Source organism: Durio zibethinus, chromosome 9, assembly GCF_047325235.1.
Source record: "Durio zibethinus cultivar Kanyao isolate XHJ-2024 chromosome 9, ASM4732523v1, whole genome shotgun sequence".
Lineage (NCBI taxonomy): Eukaryota > Viridiplantae > Streptophyta > Magnoliopsida > Malvales > Malvaceae > Durio > Durio zibethinus.
The window spans coordinates 5,411,088-5,434,886 of record NC_143170.1 but is presented as its reverse complement, the minus strand read 5'-3'; the positions used below and the strand labels follow the sequence as shown (position 1 = coordinate 5,434,886).

General features: G+C 34.6%; 5 protein-coding genes across 6 annotated transcripts; 2 read left to right on the top strand and 3 right to left on the bottom strand.

Moving 5' to 3' along the window:
* Positions 1-1,750: 1,750 nt before the first annotated feature.
* On the bottom strand, positions 1,751-3,292 carry LOC111309118 (PP2A regulatory subunit TAP46-like). Its single transcript, XM_089765684.1, has 2 exons — positions 2,520-3,292; positions 1,751-2,308 (listed from the first exon to the last, which is right to left on the bottom strand). Exons 1-2 carry the CDS (start codon positions 2,606-2,608, stop codon positions 2,059-2,061), a joined length of 339 nt encoding a protein of 112 aa, XP_089621810.1. The 5' UTR covers positions 2,609-3,292; the 3' UTR covers positions 1,751-2,058.
* On the bottom strand, positions 3,269-6,313 carry LOC149516750 (PP2A regulatory subunit TAP46-like). Its single transcript, XM_089765205.1, has 8 exons — positions 6,029-6,313; positions 5,720-5,824; positions 5,524-5,646; positions 5,194-5,280; positions 4,940-5,002; positions 4,663-4,835; positions 3,737-3,772; positions 3,269-3,631 (listed from the first exon to the last, which is right to left on the bottom strand). Exons 1-6 carry the CDS (start codon positions 6,311-6,313, stop codon positions 4,782-4,784), a joined length of 717 nt encoding a protein of 238 aa, XP_089621331.1. The 3' UTR covers positions 3,269-3,631; positions 3,737-3,772; positions 4,663-4,781.
* Positions 6,314-9,992: 3,679 nt separating this feature from the next.
* LOC111316109 (uncharacterized protein At4g00950-like) lies at positions 9,993-11,630 on the top strand. The gene is made up of 2 exons (XM_022918125.2): positions 9,993-10,743; positions 11,276-11,630. Exons 1-2 carry the CDS (start codon positions 10,183-10,185, stop codon positions 11,351-11,353), a joined length of 639 nt encoding a protein of 212 aa, XP_022773860.2. The 5' UTR covers positions 9,993-10,182; the 3' UTR covers positions 11,354-11,630.
* Positions 11,631-16,391: 4,761 nt separating this feature from the next.
* LOC111316080 (protein ABIL2-like) lies at positions 16,392-20,902 on the top strand. Of its 2 annotated transcripts, none has more exons than XM_022918098.2 (10): positions 16,392-16,777; positions 17,624-17,757; positions 18,333-18,415; positions 18,533-18,683; positions 19,117-19,216; positions 19,324-19,416; positions 19,505-19,571; positions 19,671-19,759; positions 19,900-20,018; positions 20,287-20,902. In XM_022918098.2, the coding sequence occupies exons 2-10, from the start codon at positions 17,662-17,664 to the stop codon at positions 20,455-20,457; spliced, it is 969 nt and encodes a 322-aa protein (XP_022773833.2). In that variant the 5' UTR covers positions 16,392-16,777; positions 17,624-17,661; the 3' UTR covers positions 20,458-20,902. The 2 variants fall into 2 exon arrangements, with proteins under 2 accessions (XP_022773833.2, XP_022773844.2); XM_022918109.2 differs by lacking the exon at positions 16,392-16,777 and adding an exon at positions 16,994-17,012.
* Positions 20,903-21,796: 894 nt separating this feature from the next.
* LOC111316070 (transcription factor) lies at positions 21,797-23,356 on the bottom strand. The gene is made up of 4 exons (XM_022918089.2): positions 23,162-23,356; positions 22,895-22,967; positions 22,728-22,783; positions 21,797-22,153 (listed from the first exon to the last, which is right to left on the bottom strand). The coding sequence occupies exons 1-4, from the start codon at positions 23,212-23,214 to the stop codon at positions 22,039-22,041; spliced, it is 297 nt and encodes a 98-aa protein (XP_022773824.1). The 5' UTR covers positions 23,215-23,356; the 3' UTR covers positions 21,797-22,038.
* Positions 23,357-23,799: the final 443 nt, after the last annotated feature.

Below are 23,799 nucleotides of genomic sequence, written 5' to 3'. Positions count from 1 at the left end.
ACAAGTAACTAAATGAAATGAAAATGCATGAGTCATCTGAAAATGAACTATTTCATTGTTAGGTGTGGGAAATGCCTAAAAGATTACTCTTTGGGGTCATCTGACAAGATAGATAAGAAACATAGTCCTTGAAAGAATGAAAAAAAAACCAGTAGTGAGGAACAATTTGGCATGGTGAAGGAACAGACCAGCCTCTGTTCCTTTTAGTTACTCTTGCGTTTGCCAATGGATTAATCAGAGTATGTATGAGGCAAATTTTTTTCCTTTTAGATTGTAAATTGTTTTTAAGAAACATAATTCTAGATTAATTTTCTATCTGGAATTAAATTTGTTAATCTTCTATCTTAACACAAAATTTCTTCTATCATTGGTGGTTTTCATGTTGCAACCACCAGGATTGCATTCTTCAGGAAAAAAAAATGGCTCTTCTTACATGACTGGTTCATATTTTTTTTTGCTGAGAGAATTCATTTGTTCAGTAGCATTAGGTTCTATGCACATTACATGACTATCTATTCTATTTATCATACCTGATTAACAAGATAATTATCTTTGTCTACATCAAAATGGAAATGTTTCATGTCTTTTGAAGTGACCATTTTTTTGTTTTTTGTTTTGGCATAAAAAAGTTTAGAGCGAGAATAAGTCTTTCTCATTTCCGATCAGAGCAGATCACAAGATAACAGACTTCAGAGACAGAAAAAATTTACATTAGATTTATATATCGTTCGCATTTTTCTGTTTAATTAGCAGGAAACTGACCTGAGCTTAATGCAACAAATATCAAGTCTCGATTATTTGTTATGAGTGATACCTCATTAACCATTACAAGCAAAAAATGTCTACTGTGCTTTACCCCATGAAAGTGTAATCTCCCTAAATTTAGACTGGGAGTGTGGAAGAGGTTGAGAGTAAAATTTGTGGTGCCAATCATTTGCGTAGATGATTCAAGTTCTTAAGAGAACTGAACTAACAAAAAGGTCTTGGATTCATTGTTCCTGTACTTAAAAGCATGAAAGTGTTGACTGGTTCGAACTTAACAGTGAGTCTGATTGATCGTCCTGTATTGAATCTAAACGTCATCCAAGCAACATCATAAATGTTTATCGTACAATTTTATAAAGATCGTGTAACTCCAAGTAGGCACTGAATTGATGTTCGATGCTTCAACAATCCATTGTCTTATAGTAGAAAGTTTCTTTACTTTGCAGGTATCCCATCTCATCTTTGAACCCTTTTTTTTTTTTTTTTAAATCTTTTTCTTAAGAGCGTCTTTTCTTATAATTGAATTAAAACTTGCCAAAGTTGTACAAGGCAATTAAATCTAATAAAACACTAATGAAGGACTTGTTCATGAGACAAGGGACAGTTGAATTTTTTTTACTTGGAAAGTATTTGCAGTTCCTTTTATTGACTGAAAAGTTTGTTATTAACTGTCACCGGCTGGCATGGCGGTGGCATCTGGCATATTTGAAAGAATCACCTATATAATTAATAAATGGAAGAGATGGTTACCGCACAGATGTGAGAATAAAACGAGTGGAGAGAGTTTGTCAGCCAGCACTCCCACCAATTTAGAAGGAGCCGGTATTAAACCGACCAAACTGACCAATTTGGGTTTAACAGGAGATTGGCCTGCATTGACGCTTGGATCTGGCGTTGTGATTTGAATAATATTATAGCATCCATAAACTAACAGCTCGATTGAGCAATACCGTCAATCCTTCTAAGTGAGAATTCGAAGCAACAATGGTGTGTAATGGCAAAATAAACAGTCAACAAATTCAATCAGGGGGCTGTTCAGTTTTCATTTCCGTACTTGCCAATACGTAGTACGGTCACCATCCACGGCTTTAGCCACACAGCGCATGGAATGGGGCTGTTTAGCACAGTCGGTCTAAAAGTTTGGCAATCAAGTTTGTTCTAATCGACGTGTGAATTTCATGCATTGCCAAAATCAAACTGACAATTTTGTAAAGAAAAACATCTATAAGAAAAATAAAATTTTGGAAATAAAGAATACATCATAGGAGAAATATAAGAAATACTTGCCAGCATTCACCCACAGGGGGTGAGCTTTTTATTGCGGGTTGTAGCTCGAGGATTATCATCTTTCCAATGATCCCATTCCCTTGTCTCCTCTTGGGCAGCATCATTGTCTTCATCATCTTCACTTGGTCCCAACTTTGGGCTGTCCTTATACCATGCCGAGTTGGCTTCTTCAATCACTTTTGCATTCCTCTCCTGCCATTTATTCATCATGTCCATCTCCCTCAGACCAGCTTCCTCGATACTCATGGTTGGCATCCTACCACAAGATAATTTTGATTACCAATTGAAAACAATATGATCAACAGACAATGTTTTTCTTTAAGCATGATCAGAAACTGTATGTGCCAATTATCATATGTTAGGGCGGCAAGATGTTTAACAAGAGACTTTGATACTAGAATCTCTCCTTCATGCCAGAGAATAAAACAGAAAGTACTTAAAAGTAGTATTTCAGGAAAGGTATTTACCTATGCCCAGGTTCGAAAACCTGCGCCGCCATCCTTTCCCTCTCAGTTGTTAGGCTTCCACCTATAAGGCTTTCTGGTCCAAAGATCATTGGCTGGTGTTTGTGGTCATGTGCCTGCGAAACCTTTGCCTGTCCTTCTATAACATCTTGAACAAATGTAGCATGTGTGATAGGTGGTGCAGGTTTAGTATATCGTGAATGAGCTGCAGCTTCACAATGCCATGCCTCTATTTTCTTGGGCCGATCATCTAGGATAGCCTGAGAAAATTCATTTTCCCCTTCCTAAAATATAAGGAAAGAGAGAAATGCCACCAACCCATACTCATACTGGAAACTGGTTCATTAGGCATCAACTTTCAAAGTTTGAGCAAAAAAAGTAAGAAATGAATACGATGATTCCTCCAAACAAATCCATTATTCCTTACTTTCTGAAACCCTGAATAGAAAAACTATTAATCTTTTTCAACACAATTTACCAACAGATGCTGGCCATCACTGGTCTAAGCAATTCACAGGAAATTGAGCATTGTCAACCAGTGACAGGTGGTAACAAGTCATGGTTGGTCTGAAAGGCAATGAAAAGATTATAATAGATAGAGTAATGTTTATCATTTAAACAACAATACTATGCTTCAGGAGATCTAATTAAACATTTCTGGCAATTTATAGAAGAATTTCCAATTTTCTCCAATGAAAATGGCCAGTTGGCCAGGTAGCAAGACTAGAGAATGAAGGCCAAGACAACTCTAATATGGTAACAAAATTCTTGTATTTATCAGAAAAATTAAGTAACCAATCTCTTAAGTTGGGTGAACAGTGTCAATCTCGGCATCTTACATTTATATGTCCCCTTCCAAGCTTAACATCATAAAATGTTTAACTCGAGTAAGCTTTACACCTCCTAAGTGGGTTGTATAGTGTCAATCTTCAAGTAGTGCTTCACTCAAAGCTTTAAATCCTCTTCTGGTGGAAATTTTCAGCACAACTCATCACTAAAATTTTAATAAGGAGAGGCTATAGATCAATTAAGCAGATGACTACCTTTAGTTGCTTTTCCCTTATAGCAGAAAGCACTTCTTCTTCCTTCTTTAGCATTTCTAGCAGATCAAAAGCCTACAATTGTCGAAACATGACAGAAAGTGGTATGACTATATAACTATCATGGAAAAGAAATTTAAAGCTTTTGCACGGCAGATTTCATTGAAATATAAGACTAACCTTACAAATAGCCAATGAGATAGTAGTAGGTCAAGCCTGCACAAGGAGAATGTCATTCTTTTAGAAAGGCAAAAAGTTTTGCAAAACCAAAGAAGCACAACCAATATCTTCAACAATAAGCATTAGGTAATAACATTTCAGTTTCAATGCATAATACATTAATTTTGACAACAAAATAAACAAAATAATTTTTAGTATCAGCTAGAGATTTCATGAAATAAAAAGGATCATCATCATAATTCTAGGGAAAAAAACGATGAAGGCCAATGTTTCCTTTACTGCATACCAAGGCCAACAGATCTAATGTAGTCGTAATTCCCAATTGGATCCTAGTAATATCCAGTAGATAAATAGCATACCTCAGAAAAAAGAAAACAAACCAACACTTACACACATCACATAGAGTAAAAGTCAAGTTATAAAACTTCCAATTATAACTTATCGAAGTATAAACTCACACACAACATTTCAAACTGCTAGAAGTCATAATCACCCAGAACATAATCACAATTCTTGCGGGAAATTGCTTATGACAAAACACACAAGAACAAGAAACAAAGAAAGAAACAAATCAAGGGGGCCTTCTTATGCAATAGCCCTAACTAAACCTTTCCTGCTCCCTGGTTTCATGAGCACAAGGTCAAAAAGTAAACCAATAACAAACAAATTCAAAAGAAACCTTCTTAAATAATAGCCTTAGGTAAAGCTAAAGCTTTCCTCCATCCTGGTTTTATCAGATACTTGATAAAACAGTTGCTAGAAGTTCCTTGTGCACCATTTCAGGCAATATCTTTCATAAGTTCCACTTATTTGCAGATTTTCATATGATAACAGTATCAAGTTCGGCATTTAACAAGGAAGACTTAAGAGTAATGTCATATGTAAAGAAGAGGTACTTTAAAAGGTATTCTATGAATAGCACAAACCTCCCGTTCCTCCTCCCCATCATCATCCAGCACATTATCCTCTCCAACCTCAACAGGAGTAGATAAGGCAGCTGCTCTTGTTGAACACCCCCGCTGCACCTTCTGCTCCTTTATTTCTGTCAGCTTTGCTTCTGCAGCTCTGTCATCTGAACCAAGCAATCTGGATACAGGCACTAAAACACACAAACCAAAACAACATTTCCATTCAAATCAATGACCCAGAATGCATCCGATAAAAACAAAAAGTCATGCTGTTAGCAAAAGTATATATAATTACCTTTAAGGCTCTTCGATCAACAAAAGAATTTGGAGCTCCTTGCGCAGAAGCTTCCAGCTCTTCCTGTGGTACAAGTTCCATTGCCTCACAAAATGAAATGAATTCCTAGAAGACACTGCATTTTCTATAATTTCCAATTGACATACAAGACAGGCGATAAATAACAGCTTGAAACAAACTAACAAAAAACAGTTATCAAACAACATTTTTAAATGCTAAACATTCATAATGAGCTTGGTGTGAACTAAATTTACATTCAATTTTGCCTGCGAAGTCTTGAAAATCTGTATCCGGTCATCATGCGCAAGCTTTTCAGTCAACTCTGCAAGATATAATGGCGCCTCAAATGTAAAACAACAGTTAGAATCTACGTTTTAGGGAATACTACTTAAATTACGGCCATGACTACTGCTATCAAAATATTCTAGAACTCAACAACTACCAACTTTTTTAAGGAGAAAAGAGTAATTACAATAATATTATAAATGAACTAAAAACCAAAATTTCAGACAAAACTCTATATAGATACTACAAATTACTATTATTTATCAAAAAGAAAAGGGGATAAATGTTTTGATGATTACTAGAAGATATTTGAGGTTGGTGGTGCTGATGTCGTCTTTTTTCTCATTGGATGAGAAAAGCCCTAGATTGCTTATCATGTCCTCGCACTTCCCCAGCACCTCGCATCCTTTCTTTGCCAGATCCTACAGGCACATGAAATTCACATTTATCAGATCAGAAAACAGTTAAGGAAATCAAGCATCAGAAGTAGCGTACCTGATCAGCACCAGAATCCGTGGCCGTTAGATGGATCTTACGAGCTTGTTCGAAGAGAGCTGGCAACGGCATATCCTCCATGTTACATTCTCCCATGGGGTGACTCTATCAAAAACCGTAGAATTTAAACCAATTCAACTTTAAAAAAAAAAAAAGAAACGAAAATTAAACATCTTGAATTGAATGAGTGACGGCGATTTTGAATTTACAGAAACCTTGAGGTTAAGATTAAAATTTAATTTTTTTTAATTTAAGAAAAAAACAAGCAAGCTGAGAATGGCGCTTGACGGAGAAGCTAGAAGTGGAAACCATAAGAGGAAAGGCATTTTTGTCGGAGGCAATTGTGTGTATGACGTCATTGTATATCCATGGGCATCTCCTCCCAAATTTCGCCACGTCACCAATATAAAATGATTTGAGAAATCTTGACCGTAATGAAAATAGTGCATTTGGGATTAGGATAACATACGAGCTATATACAGGATGAACCTGTTTTCTTTTAGAGCGTTTTATTGTTTTGGCGAGTAGCGGGAGCTTTTCAAAACTACCAGAAAAGGGCCTGGACTCTGCATCGAATGCCACGTCAGTCTGCATGGAAGTGCTTTATTCTTTTTCTCCAATTTTAATTGGATTTCATCGATACACATTCAAATTTTTTAATTTTAAATAGAAATAGTATGATTGGCAAAAAAATTAGAAAATATTATAATTAATACAAATTGTCACTTGAATTAACGAAATATCTTTGAAATTGTAGTAAAAAAATTAATAAAATTGAAGTACGATAATAAATTTTAATATTAAAATTTGTTATAGTACAACAAAAAATTTATTTTAATCATCGAAATTCAAAATTAAAAATTCGAAGCCTGGCAAAGTTGGCCCATTGAGTGATTTCATGGCCCATTTGTCACCATGTCTAGGCCCCTCATAGTCTTTGCGCCCTTTTTCTGGTGTTGAAACTTTCCGTTTTATATTTGATCTTATTAGAATATAAATATTATATATACCTTAGTTCAATTGTTTAAAATTGATCTTTTTTGATAAAAAAATTTTTGAATTCGAATCTTATCTATAGTTGTTTATTTGAGTAATTTCAAATATATTATTTATAATTATTTATTTTAAATTATCAGATATGATATAATTTTATGAGAGATTGAACAATCTATATATTTTATTTTTTTAATAAAAAATAAATATTATATATTATTAACGAATCTCGTGATTGATATTTTATAAAAAATAATTTAAATGATCTCAATTTTCCATCCTCTGCATAAGACACCTTCTGCTATTACTCAATAAAATTCATCTCTATTTCTTTCGGTCCAATTCCTAGCCCGAGTCGAAGTTTTGAGGACATGGATCCACGGTCGAATCCCAAGATTTACTAGGCCCAAACAAATATGCTAAATCCCTTTGTTTAAAAAAAATGCAAAAGTTAGCCCCCAAACGGTTAGATCAAACAATAAAATATAGGCCAAGCCTTGTCCCTCTAATCCCAGCACAAGATTAATGTGTTCTATGCATCCCAGTACTCATGGTAAATGGATGTTAATGTCCATTGGTGAAGACATTTATTATTGACCAGTAACATTCATGTCACTACTTTATTCCAAAAAAAATCATAACTTCAAATAGAATTGGTTAAAAGAAAAAAAAGATTTAAACTTTATCATTTTACTTAAATAAATTATTTTATTTTTATTATACTCAAATAAACCATTTGATTTTTATGTCACACCTAAATAAATCATTAAATTTTAATTTATATTCAAATAAGTTTTTAACATTTATTTTATATTTAAATAAACTTTTAATATAAATTAATTTTTTGTTTGAAATAAAGAATTATTTAAATATAAATTAAGAATAAAGATTTATTTGAATATAATAAAAAATAAGAATTTATTTTTAAAAAAATTAAAATTTTTTAATATTTCAGCCAATAAAATTATACAGGTACGCAATGTTTATTTGTATATGCTTGCTATCGAGGGCATAAAAGAGATATGCATTTCACCCATTTTGTAACTTATATTAGGCCTACATGTATACATAAAAAAATTGTGAAAAGAACAACATTCCATTGGGCTAATAACACTATCATTAATAATAGATTTCTTAAATTCTAAATCATAAATGGCCAAGGGGTTGGTAGAGTTGGTGAAAAAAAAAAAAAAAAAAAGCAAGTGCTAAAACTTTGTCAAATTTCATGAATGGAATTTTTTTTTTTTTTACAAAAGATATTATTGAAAATTTTAAAAGAATTACAAAAATTAAAATTTGAATTAAAAAATGCCACTTTTCAAAGGAAGAGCATAAACTAATTGAAAATTGAATTCAGAATTCCCTTTTCTCTCTTTGTATTGCTCTAGGAAATATAAAATTTCCTAACTAAATATTCACTTTCCATCTACCCTTTCATAACGATCAATGTCTTTATGTTATTGATTGAACCGTTATCCAGTTAATGGTTTGACCAATAATTACTTTCTGCGTTCAGAAAGGGCAGGATGCATGACTTACTCAATATCTCTAACTAGTAGTCTAGTTCTGAATTTCTGATTCCACATCCTTTATTTGGAGACAATTCCACGTGAAAAGAAGAGTCTGCTGGCCCTGGCTGATCTGCTGAAATGGGGGGTTGAACAATATTTGATTTTGTCTTGTTTTACTTACTTGGGAAATTGCCAATCACAAGCTTTAGCGTGAATCCAGACCTTACGTTTACATAAAATCAAGTCGTTTTATTTCCGCCATTAACTCACATTAAATGAATTCAACCCCCCAATGCTTGAGACATACGATTAAGACTTGACTATTCGTCCCTCCAAAACGCCTTGGTTCTTTTAATTTGTCGCTTTTCTGCGATGGTGAACCATAATTATAAGCCATGCTGATACTAAAAGACACACAAAACGTGACATACATGTGTAGCAAAGATAGTGGGATCCTGATCGTGCTTGCAATATTTCCTTCTACTCTTTTCTGCATCATGTTATAATAATATTACAGGTGGTTGAAATGGGGTCTTTAGCAATTAAAAGCCCTTCCTAGTAAGATTGTGACAGTGGCACGTACGTCTGCTTCTATGACAAATGAAAAAATTGCCCTAAAAACCAGGTTAGATATTGGTGAAATAGTGGCTTGAACCTTTGGGGATCCCATGGTCCTGAAAGAATTGACTCAGGTAAAACATCAATTTCCAGTGCTGTACACACAGTGGACTATAGCTGGTTTTTGAAAATATTTTTGTATCTCCATGAAAAGAGTTATCATTTCACCATCTCGGGAGAAAGTTAGGGAAGAGGAGGGAGTAGAACAATAGAAATTAGGTGAGCTGTTAATAACTGATATCTTTATCTTTCTTTAATCAATGTAATGCAGATCCGCCATTAATGGTGTTTTATATGAACAAAATCCAGAGCCTTTAACTTTGATACTATTGTTGTTGTTAGGTAAAGATGTCTTGAAAATTTATGCTCTGACGCAGTAAAGTCGCCATCACATCATCTATAAGCCTTGACGCCTTTTTCTTTTCTTATCTTCTCCTCTGATCTCTTTCTTTCTGTAGGAAAATTAGTTTAGAGAATATCCAAAATATCGGCCTCTTTTTATACAGCTTTTGACTCGGACAAAGCTTTTGCGTATAATTTGATGGTATAAATACAATGAATCGACCTGTATTTTTTCTAGAATAGTTGAAATTAATTGTTACTAGTATGTATATATTATATAATATTATGCTTTTTCGTCGGACTATAATATTATAAATATCTAATTCATATAATTATTATAACATTTAATAATTTTAAATTTTATAATTTTTTTTATAATTTGTGGCTCTTTTATAAAAAAAAATCATAAAAATCTAGGCTATTAAGTGAAAGAAAGATTTGTAAAGCAACCGATTTTATTGATACGAACAATCCAAAAATAAAAATATAAATGTAACGGCCTCTAAACTTGAATATTACAATATTTGTAGGCTTAATTTCACATAGTTAAAAAATATTAGATTAATTATAGAAAGCAGGGGCGTTTAAGAACTGTTTGGATGTTAGAATTAACTTAACCCAACAGCATAGGTGACTTTTCAAAAGATCCATCTTACTTATTCATAATCCAATATAAGAAAGACTGTTGAGTGTCACTTTCAACCAATCACAACTCGAAGATTTCTCTAAAGGTGGGACCCCGATTGAAGCCAAGGGCATTTCGTGATTTTTTTCAACGTACAAAACCTGGCATTTTCTCGTGAATAAGAAGCGCAAGGAGCGTTTGTTGTTGTTGGTGTGACCGTCGCAGTTCACATTCATCGCCACGCTATTTACCAACTATATATCTTTTCTGTATGAACTTTGGAAACTCATTTTATTAATCTAAAGAGCTTGATATTTTACGGTGTTGAAAAAACGTTTGCTTGCATGATCAATTCTTTTTAGGGCAAAAGAAAAATGGGGTCTGAGGCAGAGTGTGAAACAACTCCACCAAAGCTTTCTCTATTTTCGTTTCCTGGTAAGGCAAAAGAGCCATCATGGATGATAACATCGCCCATCCATACCTTAGTTTCGGTTCCATTCCAGTGGGAGGAAGCACCGGGAAAGCCTAGGCCATGCCCTAGTACTAGTGATACTACTATCAGTCAATCCGAGCCCAACGCTGGAAGATGCTTGGAACTGCCTCCGAGGTTGTTAGCTGAGGCTAAGGTTGCTAACGTGCCATCTCCAAAAACTGTCTTGGACGGGCCTGAAGAAGGTCGGTTTGTGTCTTACACGTTGTCGTTTCGAAAAAGTGGGTCTTTTAGGAGCCCGGACAACAAGATGGTGAATAAGGAGAAAGTTATGTTTGGATCGAGTAGGTGGGGGAGCTTTAGAAAGGCTGGACGAGTTCTTCAGGGAAGTTTTGACTTTTCAACTCCGGTTGCTGATGGTGGTGATGATGCAGAGGTGAAGATCACAAGGGCTAGAAGGAAAGGGAGCTTACTGAGTCTTTCTCAGGCTAGACCACATGTCTTGGTAAGTGCCAAAACCAGCTCTTGGTTGATGATCCGCTTTACCCATCAGCTGCTATCTCTTTCTTTGTGACATTTTACCCAAATGGTAGGCATAAAACAAACAATTATATATGAGATTACATCATATGTTTATACCTATTTTACAGTTTTCAGGCGTCCATATGATATTTCCGGCCATCTATGATCTACTGCCAATAAAACTGTTTTTCTGCTTATCTCTTCTCACTCTCGTATATCAGAACCAAATTTACTATACTTACTACCATTACCTACTAACTTAATGAGCACTTTCTTTTGGTGCCAGAACCAGAAATCATTCAACCCCAAGGTAAAAGGAATAGGCAAAGAAATATTAATGATCTTGTCAATTTTCATATATATGTAGGGAAATTTATAAATCTACCCTAACTTTTCAAATTATTCACAAGGTCGAAAATTATATACGTATCTTATTTCCTGACTTTTTATTTTCTACTATATTTCTTGATGTTTATTGCATCTTATCTAATCATATAACACTGTAATAAGTGCAGGCAAGCATTTATGAAAGTTTTAAGCAAGTGGTCCCGTGGAGACGTGGGCAGGAGAAAATGAAGAAAAAGGACTCCTGAGTGCATTGCCACCGTCTGATCAGTTTAACTTTTGTATAGGAAAAAAATGAAAAACATTTGAAGGTATTCCGTTGGTCTCTTCCATGTGGGAAGGAATAATTTTAGAGCCCTAAGCTTCACACACTATGTGATGGATCTCTGATCGAATATGGTTGGGTTTCATAATTTGTTCCTCATAAATGAGAATAATAATCAAGCCAGTCTCGTGAGTGATCGAGCCACACTGTCAAGAAAAATCTGTTGAAGTATATAACATCCTGAGACTACTAATTGATTCTCCATGCTTCTTATTACTATATGAATATGTATATATCCAGAAATTATAGGATTTGTTTTTTATTCTTAATTTCTACAAATGTTTGTGATTCAAACATATAGTGAAAGGCAGCCGCGGAGAATGTATTATGACAGAAAAGTAAACAGTGATTAAACAGAGAATAGCATTGCAGTCAATATAACAAGCGGTAAGGGACCTTCTTTTCTTGTAATTGGCTTTGAAACAAGCCTGCCACAGCTTCTTGCTTCTCTCAGTCAATTCAATATGTGGAAGTTTTTCAAGCAGCCCCTTGTGCTCTTCCAACATCACTATCTCATTTGTCAATCCAATCTCCTAAAATAGGCAAAAAAAGCCGAATAAATTCTTGACATCTGGAATGGAAAGAAAATGAAATATTTCATGCATGAACGCAAATATATATATATATATATATATATATTAATATGACCAAACAATAACTGTAGAACAAGCTGTCTTCAATTCAAATATCTAATCATGGATAAAAATAGGTGAAAGCTCAGTATAGAGGAAAAGTTGAATTTTTGTGAATAATGGCTAAAAAACTACACAATTACTGGGTTTCCGATTAACCCTGACACTATAAAACTCAAAAGCGTTTGGTCAGTTGGCACCATCACTCTCCCTAATATAAAAATCAAAATGGCATTAGTGTCGCATCCTCTCATGTCATGTTAGAGACTAGTACACTTGAACTAAAGTTTTCTTCTTTTTTTTTTTTTTGTTTGGAGATCTGTTTTCAGGCTGGATGCTGAGATAAATAACCTTACTGTTACAGTTGGCCAGAATAAAATATTCATTAAGTAATGAGAAAAGTAACCACTGGGAATTTCAAATCTCAAGCATATATTTTGGAGCATGCACTGATCATGATAGTTTTATCCGTTTGAATTGAAATGTTTACACTCATTGAGAACTAGAATTTGACTGTAAATTAATATAGGGATAACGACTTGAGTGACCCTAAACTATTTTTTTTTTAATTGGGTATTTTAAAAAAAATTTAATTAGATTTTTAAACTTTATCTCTGTACAACAATATAATCCAAAATCTTAACTCCGTTAAAATGTTGCTGATGTGGCATCATAATCAATATAACCTTCATAAATGACAAAAAAAGAGATTTCAGTTTTAAATCCCCTGCACATGTGGCTGCTGACGTGTTTTTACCCAATCTTAATTGAAAATAAAAGTAAAAAAAAAAAAAATTAAAAACTTAAAATAGAAAAAGCTTATTACACGACAACACCAAAAATCCCTAATTTTCTTTCTTTCGCCGCTGTTTAAGTCTCAGCAAGCAATTTTTTTTTTTTTTAATTTCAATTCATCATTCTCATTATTGTTGCCAAATCCCTGTCTGATTCCCCGTTAAACATGCAATTTAGAATCAATCTCATATCTCCCAAAATCGGTCACAAGAGAGAAAAATAGGAAAAAATAGCGAATGCAACAAATAAAATTAAAAAAACTAACTTAAATAAATATAAATATTTTATCACCCCCATTGCTGGTGTATTTTTATTGGACCTCTTAGTTTCTCTTATTGTTGCTCCTTCCCTTTCTGTCAAGATCAAAGTAACTCAACAAGGAAATAACCCCCTCTCCCCCTACCAGACGGCCATCACCTTCAAGATCTCTCTGAGTATACCAAAATTCAATAGAAGATTAAAACTGATCAAGATCATATGGTGATTGGATGATGCAGATGGACACCTACCATGGACCACCTTGGCCTTCAGCTTCTTATGATCTCTGGTGCTATAGTGCTTTCTATGGACAGTCCCAGGTGACCAACAACTATAATACTGGAAACAATAGAGACAAAGCTTTTCGAAAAATTTTCTTTTATTGTAAGGACTTGAGATTTCGCAGCTTAGGGATTTTGGATTGTATTTCTTTGTTAAGAATTTGGAGATTTTGGAAAATTTTTGTTTAAGTTTTTTTAAATTCAATTAACAACGATAAAAATAAGATATGTGGTCTGCCACATGTGCAAACATATAAAAATGACATGTCATTTTTTCTCATTATTTGTCTAGTTGTTATTGGCTGTGATGCCACATCAACAACTTTTTAACGGAGTTAGGCTCTTGGATTACATTGTTACACAGACAGAAAGTTTAAGTACTTTGATTAAATTTTTTTTTGTTTAGGTATTACATTAAAAAGAATCAGTAGTTTAAGGGCCATTTAGGTTATTATCCCATTAATATATGCTGGCCCTTCCTTGACATTGTTAGTGGACTTCAAGATCTTCATCTTCCTATGAGGCCATCTCATGATGTTGAGTTCCCTGCATCTCTTCTTCAACAATGTTAGCCCCACGTTCATTTCTTTAGCCGCTTTTGATATTGGGAAATCGAAACAGAAACTCATCTAATCCCAATGGAGCAGTCCTCTTCCTTCCACTAATCCTCCCTTGCTCCCCATGTTCACTTGAAGCTCCATACTCTGTTTCGATCATATGTACTCAAAGTTTCACTTGAACCACAATTAGTAGTATTGTAATTGTCATAACACTTGCCAATAGAACGAACGATTGTCTTTAGTGGCTTGGGGTGATCAGCCATGATATCATCATGCACTGATGGGAGTGAAAAAAAAAAAAGGTGTCATAATTACCTTTATATAACAGCGAAGGTGATGAATTGTTATATATTGTGTTTGTGCCGACGTCTACATATGATAAGCTGCTCAAATTTCATGGGATGTGCTAAATATGATCATTTATTAGTGAACAATTACCAATCTCTAATGGTAGTAGGGAGCTACATCATTATCACATCATTTATCACTCTTTTTAATGCCCTTTTTCCAGCATTAGATTAGTATATCTTTTCGATTTTATCCATGATTCCTTTCTTTTTGCCCCACCTTTAAAGTCAGCTTCGGACTTCAGGTAAAGCTCTAGCACGTTGGTTTAGGATCATGATCATGATCATGGTCATGACATTATATTTTTGTTAACAGGATAATGGAGTCGGAACTTGGAACCGGTTTTGTTTGATTGAGGAAAAGATATTATATTAACAGCTTTTTTGGTAGCAATTACTCACAATGTAGCTTGTAATAGAGAAAAGCCCCAATGAGATTGGGCTTTAAATGGGAAAATTCAGCGGACTCTAATCTGAAAGATTAATAGATACTAGGCCGATAGAAAAGCCCAAGATAATTGGGTCGGAACCCTGCTGGATTCATTCTGAAGCAGCTAGTCCAATGAATTTGTACAGTAACTTCTCCGGAAGAAGATAAGAAAGGAGAAGCATAGGAAAAAAGGAAAGAAAAAAAGCAATCATTCCAACCCCAGTTCCCAACAATCACGGCACTGATTAGTTCACATATGCAAAACTGGAATTAACCAATACAGCCACTATGAATCACGAATTCAAACGTGCAAAGTCCAATTCCACGTTCAAGGAAAAACAAAAACGATTTTCTTTCAATGAATGATAACACGATCAAAGGGCATGTTCATACTATAATATAATTTTTGGCATGAAAACAATGACTTTTGTTTTCTTTTCCAAGCCAATCTAACCTGCCTATAATAAATTGCAAAAGAGTTCAGACAGAGAATTATTGGCAATGTCTTGGGGTGTTTGGTTGCCCACAAACGCACGACCAAACCATGAGTGCCTCAAAGGCCACGTCTTCCTTTTTTTTTTGTCTTATAATAATATTTTTTTTATGCAGTTATACTAATATAATCTTAATCCTCTTTACTTGCTGCTGTTAATCAAAGAATATTAATGGCCTGTCTGTGAAAAAAAAAACCGTTTGTATCTGACAGAATTTGCTGATAAACCATAGTATTATTAAAACTACATTAAAAAAATTCTCTCAGCTATTGAATTTGGAGGTTTGTTCCTTGTATTAATATTTGGACTTGGAACAAAAGGGAATCATTACTGAGTAGAATTTAGAATAGGCTAAAATTCAAGCATGGAATCCATTTCAGGGTTGATTGAAGAAGGCAGCACAGCACCACCCTCGCGTGCCTTCTAATTAAGGGCATAGAATGTGCCCTATTGGGAGAGGCAATTTAGTGCCCAACTCTGCCCTCCTTCGGTGTTCACTCCACCAGTACTGTGACTGGGGTTAGTAGCATTGCAACAAACAGTTCCCTTTAAAATGGGATAGTTGGTATGTTAAATCAGGCCTGTGGAATTAAAGTATCAGTTCCCCGCAACAGGCGGAGAAAAGTGATAAATGGGGTCCCCCAAACCAATGGGGGAACAGGTATTCTTTGGAGAACTGAGGAAGAAAAAAAAAGGTAAAATCCAAATCATCATATAGGAGTGCAGTCCTGGCATGATAGCAAGTCAACGAACATCACTTGCTCCCATGAAAGCTGCAAACTTTTCCTTTTTACTGAAGAACTTTGTTTTAAGCCGTGGAAGCACCCTTCAGACCAAATATTAGAAGATAAACTTGATTATTAAAAAAATGTCATAACTGGGATCCAAAAGGATTTGGTCAGTAAACTATCCAAATCAGACAGGAACCTGTTGTAAATAAATGCACAAGTTTCCTAATCAAACGGGCAAGCTGGATCTGTCAAAATTTCCAAAAAGTCCAAGCATAACCAAATACAAGAAGCGCCTCATAAAAACAAGAGGATGAAGTTTTTAAATTACAGAAGTGATCAAAATCATGTAATTATTGTTCAGAATGGGGTCCACCAAACTCAGACCACAATGAAAAAAACTACATAGAAAGTCGGTCCTACTGAGATGGCAAATAACGAGAAACTGGGACTATACATTCCGGGTTTGGCTTCAAAAAGGAGCTGGCTTTGCTCTCAAAAATCAAACACAAGACGTGCTAACTTTGTTGCCTGCCGCTTCTTTTTTATTTCCTCTTCCAACAACGGCAACAAAAACAAGCCTCGCTCTTTCTCTTTCTTTTTCCTGTTATACGACTGCAAGTTTTTGCCTTTTATATAGCTTCCAAGCTGTAGACGCTTGGTGATCTTATCGTTTTCTAATGTTTAATAAAAAAATTTTACACCAAACATTAGGCCTTCTTTAGCTTCTGCTGATTTTTAAGGTTAAATGGGAGTGGGTTTCGGCTTAAAAGTTCAGCTGCACAAAAGTGGAAAGAAAAGAACAAGTTTAAATAAGAGGAGGTTAGTCTCACTTTCTATTTTGGTTAGCTTCAAGCTTTTAAATGTTGAGACCCTGAGAAATTGAAAAGAATGGAGAGAAGATGACACAAAAAGGCTGAACCTGATAGAGAGCTATTCGCCTATTTGGCTTAGTTAAACTGAAATGACATTTACACCTGAGAACTAGCTGAGCATATTCGCAAAAGAATTTTCTTTTCGTTTCTTTTCTTTGGCTGTCTCAGCAAATAAAGAAAGGGTATGGAAAATTTCCAGCTTTTGGGGTTTTTCAAGTGTTTGATACAGTTAGAGTATTGCGGAAGATTCAGACAACATGGGCTTTTTTTCCTACACTAGGAGTTGTATCGAATTCCAGTATTTTAGTTTATAATCTGTCGATTCTTTTTTTCATTTTGGGTAGTGGCAGAAGTGCAGCAACTGGTAAAGTGGTGTCTGGCTTTTATTATTGTTTTTTGTTGCCCTAACTTGGTTAGAGCTTTGCTAGTGTTTGGTTGGAATAATTGCATTTTGTATCGTATTAGGTTGTAACTTAGTTTTCAACTGTTTGACTCTGTCTTCAAGTTTCATGTTTGCTGTTGTCATATTGTTAATGATTCTTTGTGGTTCTTATTTTAAAATTCTCGAGATTCAAAGGTTTTCATTTTGACTCTCCCTTCACTGACGCAAAGACGAGCACCTGTTGCCATTGAATCTTTTTGGGGTCCACTCTTCAGTTTAAAATGCTTGGGGATATGCTAATATACTATATGATTTCAAAGTTTTGGTTTGTCATGTTAGATGGGCTACTTTTCTTGCTCTTCCTTTTTCCCCTTTGATTGAAATTTAATTTGGCTATTTTGATTGATGCAGATTAAGGCATACCCGGTCCGATATCCTTCACGGGTGTAATGGCTACAGCTGCTGCAATGCTTATGTCTCGAGAATCATCCAATTATGATGAGATTTCTATGCAGCAGAGCTTGTTGTTCTCTGATAGTCTCAAGGTACTGTAGTGCTTGTATTTTCTCTGTCTGTTTAGCCCTTAGGCTTGCAAGATAGACTCTAAGCGGGTTTGAGGGTTTAGGGTCTTCCTTAAAGTTAAAATCTTTGGTTTTTAACTTTTCTTCTATATCCTTGTCAAAATTTAGCGCTTTTATGTTGTATGCTTTAACATTTTGAAGGCTCAATAGCTTTTCTGCTAGGCTGATTACCAGCATTCAAGCCTTATTTATCCCATGAACAAATCTAATCATGTTTGAAATTTACCGGTGCAAAAGACAAAGTTGCTCTATTTGGAACCACAACCCCCTATTCACTCCCCGTCCTCAACTGCTTTACTGAATGCTGATATTTTAGATAGGAATTACTTTACTAATTGAAGCTAAATTATTGCCTAATTTGGGTGATTTTTGTCGTAAACTTCTCATCCATGTGAATCAAATGTGCATGTACACCCATTTGGCACTTTATACTGCTAGATAATGCGTTTATTTTTCATAGTTTTATTAAGTTTTGGCTTAATTCCAAGTGCAGTTGGCGTTCTACGGTGTGGTTTTGTGACACAGTTACTTTATTTCAGGATTTGAAAAATCTGAGAACACAGCTCTATTCAGCAGCTGAGTATTTTGAGCTGTCCTACACCAATGATGACCAAAAGCAGATGTGAGCTACTCTAATTACTCATATCACATACCTTCAATTGTTGGAATTGGAGCTTATTTACTTTCATTTTTTATTTTTCTCCTATTATTGTTTAAGAATATACTCATGTATATGCAGAGTGGTAGAAACATTAAAAGATTATGCCATCAAAGCTCTTGTGAATACTGTAGACCATTTGGGTTCTGTGACATACAAGGTTAATGATCTTTTGTATGAAAAAGTTGAAGAGGTTTCTGGAGCAGAGCTCCGAGTATCTTGTATTGAACAGGTAAGGTGGGATTATTTTCATAGTGAGATAACTATGAGTCCAGCCTTTATTCTCATTAGGATTTTGTAGGTTTCTCTACTGAAAATGCTTTATATAGAAACGATAATGGAAATGGTTAACTGATCTATTTTATATTTGATTTTGAATGTTGAAAATTTTTACTACATTGGAATTGTGAAAAAGAATGGAATATGGTCAGCAAAATTCTTTCTTGCTGGTTGCGGTGGGAGTTTGCTTGTAGAGACAAATATGCCAGAAACAGGACCCTTTTTTTTTTTTTTGAAATTTTATCTAAAATATTTAATGATCAAAAGCTTGGGGAATTATTTATGCATGATTTCAGTCTAATCAAAACACCAACTATTCCTATGCTTTTAACATCGGGTGGTTTACAAAGTGCTAAAATTTTCTGTACTTAAATGTGGCATTATAGAGACTACGGACATGCCAAGAGTGTATCGATCATGAAGGAATTTCCCAACAGTCACTGATCATTGATACTCCCAAGTACCATAAACAGTACATCTTGCCAGGCAATTACCCTTCTCTATTCCTTTTACTCCTCATCTTTTTCTCATTTTTTAGCAGCTATAGAGACAAGGATATTTGGTTGTTTTCAATATCTTTAATTAATTTTCAGTTGGGGAGACCATGCATGGTGCAAACTGTACAAAGTCAAAATACCTAGGATGCAACCTAGATGATGAAGATGACTGGCATCAGTTTAGGAATGGTAGTTTCTCTGTCTATCCTTTTGTATCATTTCTTTTATGTTGGATAAGATTCTAATGTAACTTCCTACTTTTAATGATTCCTCTAAGCTGTCCGAGCTACAATTAGAGAAACCCCAACATCTTCAGTCAGTGAAACCCCAACATCATCAGTCAGGTAAATGTTAACATTTCTAGTGCATTGCATTAGTAAACCATAGTTTCTTACTTATGAAATTAGGAGTACCAATATTTATTCTAATACTGATTGTTGCAGAAGAGGGCGTTCTCCATCACCTTCTCCACGGCCTCCACAGCGATCTGCAACCTTTTCCTTTACTGCCACCATGCCCAAGAAAGAAATAGGTTGGGGTGCATTTTTTACTTTATTATATTTTGAGTTGCCATTCTATGCTTTCTTTCTTTTCTCATCTTGTTACTTTAAGACTGTTTTCAGTTACGAATGCATGTGTATACTCACTGATGATGTTTAAATGCATTATCAGAGAAGCGAACGCCATCACCGCATCGATTTCCACTTTTACGTTCTGGATCTATTAGCAGACCTACAACCCCAAATAAGAGCCGGCCAACTACCCCAAATTCAGCTGGTGCAAGGCGGCGGGTGAGCATATAATAATTAAATTCATATGCTTAGTAGTTTTAGGAAACTGTATGGCCATTAACTAAAATATGTCTACAGTTAACCAGAAGAATATCAACTAGTCTGTCAATGAAGCATTGCTAATCTCTTTTTTGTGGTACATAATTGCTACACATCTTTAAAAGTGTGTTAATGCCAAAAATGGGTCATAATGTGTTAACGATGCTTATGAGTTATAATTCATTTTCTTTTTATCCTTTTCTAACTTTGATTTGCTTTTTGTTGTCAGTATCCATCAGAGCCTCGGAAATCAGCTTCAATGCATCTTCAATCTGAGAAAGACAACCCCAAAGACATTGAACAGTATCCAAGCAAAAGTAAAAGACTCCTCAAAGCATTGCTTAGTCGTCGCAAATCAAAGAAAGATGAGATGCTTTATACTTATTTAGATGAATACTGAGAAAAGAAAACTACAAGGATGACAGAGGGCCAGCAAAATGGCCAGTGATAGCGGCAAAGAAAAAAGGGTGATTCAAGGAAGTGAGGAAAGACTCTGGACTTGGCACTCCTTTGTTTTTATTTGTTTTCAGTTCCCTTTGTAAGTTACCTTTCTGCTTGGCTACCTTTTTTTCCTTTCTATAAAAATATTCCAGTCTAAGATAATTGATAATTGTCATTGCGTATTAGGATTACTATCATTTTTCAGCCCACAAGCTATGTATACTTTTCTGTTATATTTCACTGTTGGCCCTGAAATGATGTATATCATTATTGACATTAGCTCTCAATCATAAAATGCATCTTTCGGTATGCTGGGAATGCTCCCACCGTGCTCTCAAATGAAGTCATTGTATGCGGTTGTAACCATTTTGAAGTTTGTATGAAAGGTTGAATTATTTTTGCCATTTAAAGTTCCTCTAATATAGTTACAATTATTTCATGTCCTATATTTTAACCTAGGTTGTAAGTAGGGACAGCGAACTAATCCGTTCCCGACGGGTTTCGACTCGACCCCACAGGATCGGTTTTTTTTTTTTTTTAATTCGGGTATCAGGTCGGGTAAAATAAAGAAACAATCAGGGTCGAGTTTGCCTAAAACTCGACCCGATCCGATATTATATAATTTTTTTTAATTAATTATTTAATTTTTTATTATATATATATTTATATAATGATATTTTTAAATATTTATATTTAAAAAATAATATTTTATATTTAAAAAAATAATATTTTATTAATTTCGAATCGGATCGGATCGGGTACGACTTACATGATGTCGGGTTCGGATCGTGTTCGGATATGAAAAACCAAAAAAATTCAGATAGGATCGAATTCGGATTTAATAAAAATTAAATCGAGTCGGATTCGGAGCGAGTAAAATTCGTCCCGAATCCGATCCGATACCAACCCTAGTTGTAAGTAACTGTTTCAGAACTCCTTTTAAGACAGCTCACAGGTAAGTAAGCATCAGTTCTGTCGTTTTCCTGGTTTAAAACAGCTCGCGGGCCAAGTGAGCATCCGTATCCGAGTTTAAGTTGTCCCTGGTTACTATTTTTAACCACAAGCGACAGCCAACTACTACATTCTGTAAAGGAGTTAGCTGCTTTGAGAAATGGGTTTTACTTTTACAGCACTGTTTTGAAACTCTGTTGAGTTTGAAGATCAAATTGAGTAGTTGGGATAAAAATAACCACTTTCATTCAAGTGAATATAGTTGGATACACTGAAATAATTTCTCTTCATTCCTGGCAGTTCAGTCGTCATACAGCCTAACAATTTCTAGTAACACAAAAAGGAGGTGGGGAAAAGAAGCATTTGGCGTAGCTTTCTCTAAGTTCCATATATAAAGCATTTCTAAAGCTGATCAATATTCATAAGGAAAAACCTACAAGATAATGATGGTGCGGTAAAAGTTAAAGTTACATCCTAATAAAAATTCCATGTATATCATGAAGACTCCAAAGATAAAGTACAAAAAAGAAAAAGAATACATTAATGCCAAAATCCACAGCGTTTATGGTAAAATTGCAATAATCAGGTATCACAACTCCATTCCTGGCCCTAGTTCTTCAATTGTTTTTGTGGCAAGTGTGAGTACATCAACAAAAGCTGAAAACGATGCACGGAGAAACCTTGCTTCAACTGCTTCAAAGTGCCTGATCATTACAGAATGGGGTTAGGAAAAGACATTAAAAGTAATAAAGCACTGAACCGAGAATTATTTCAGAAAAGGAAGTAAAATATTAGCACTAAACTGAGAAGAGTATCTAATTAGCTTTGCTACTCAATGGGTTGAATGAGTTCTCCCGCTGAATTGCTAAAATCATCGTATCAAGATGTCCAACTAAACCCTCCGATTAATAATTTCGGTATTGGTTTTAGGGGAGGAGAAAACAGAATATATTTAGATGTTACCATACGCTCGGTTTACTACCATCTGAGAATAGTTTTACCCCTTTAAGAGATTTTGGATACCATGTGTTGGATTATGCAACAAGAGATAAGCATTTCCCATCTCTTCACACACCCACTCTAATGCCTACAACTCAAGATATAGGTACCACCACACCTCAAAGTCATTATCTTGAATTTTATGATAGTTCTGTTAAGCATAAATCCTGGTAGTTTCAAATGTTATGGCAATATTAGGAACCAAAAACTAAACTAAGCCTATATCAAATCATTAAAAAAGATACCAATCATGCATAGGTAGTTGAAACAAGTGGTTACACTGAGAGTTTCCCATCAGAGATTGACATTTGCCTCTTCACTTTGTCTGGTTGCAACTGCATTAGTAAATGGAATCAAGTTTAGAATCTGCATAAAACAACTACTATATAGTTATGCCAAAAGCCAAAAAATCAAGGATTCAGGATCATTGAAAGTTAAAACATCACCTCCTTATCAACAGCCAATGCAGCGTAGACTATTGAAGAATTCTCTTCAGACTCAAAATCTACCTCCAAGTCACTGCAGATAAAAAAAAAACAATTTCTAGTGACATTACTGTTGACTTCGGCGTTCTCAGAAAAAAACCAGTTCACTGAAAACCCACAAAACAAAAGTCAAAGCTACAACCAAAAATTTTAATGAAACTAAGCGCAACAAATCAAAGGATACCCATAAAATTTTCAAAGCAGAGGAAAAGAAAAGGAGAAAATTACCAGCTGAATTCCCATTGGTTTTGGGTATCTGACGAGTCAGAGACAGCAGCCATGTGTTGTCTAGTCTTCCTAATTGGAACTGCGTTATGGGAGGTGAGAGAATCAGACAAATAGAATCAAATGCGGTAGGGTTTATGGCCGAAGTCAGGGAAGAAAGGAAAGAAAGGAAAGAAAGGAAAGAAACAAAGCAGTTGATCCAGACCAATCAAGGCCCATACCCCTGTGTTAAAGCCCAAAATAAAATTATAGGCCCAAGATTTAGCCCACTTCTTTGGCATTACGAATTTTGATTTTCACCCGACGAAGACCAGCCGAAAAATTGAATAAAAAACCTTATGCTTAAATATAAAAGTACTTAAACTAATATTAAATAATCACTCAAGCTTTTATTATTTTATTGTAACAAATTGAATTTTTAATCAAATTGAGTTTTTAAATATTTATTTTTATTTAATTAAACTTTTAATTGGATGAAAATTGATGATAGTGGTTAATTAATTTTACTTCAATAAAAAATTAATTAAATAAAAATAAATATATCAAAGCTCAATTGATTAAAAAAATAAAAACTTAAATAATTATTTAATTTTAATATCATAAATTTTTGTATACTTAAGTAAAAAACTTAACAGTCAAAT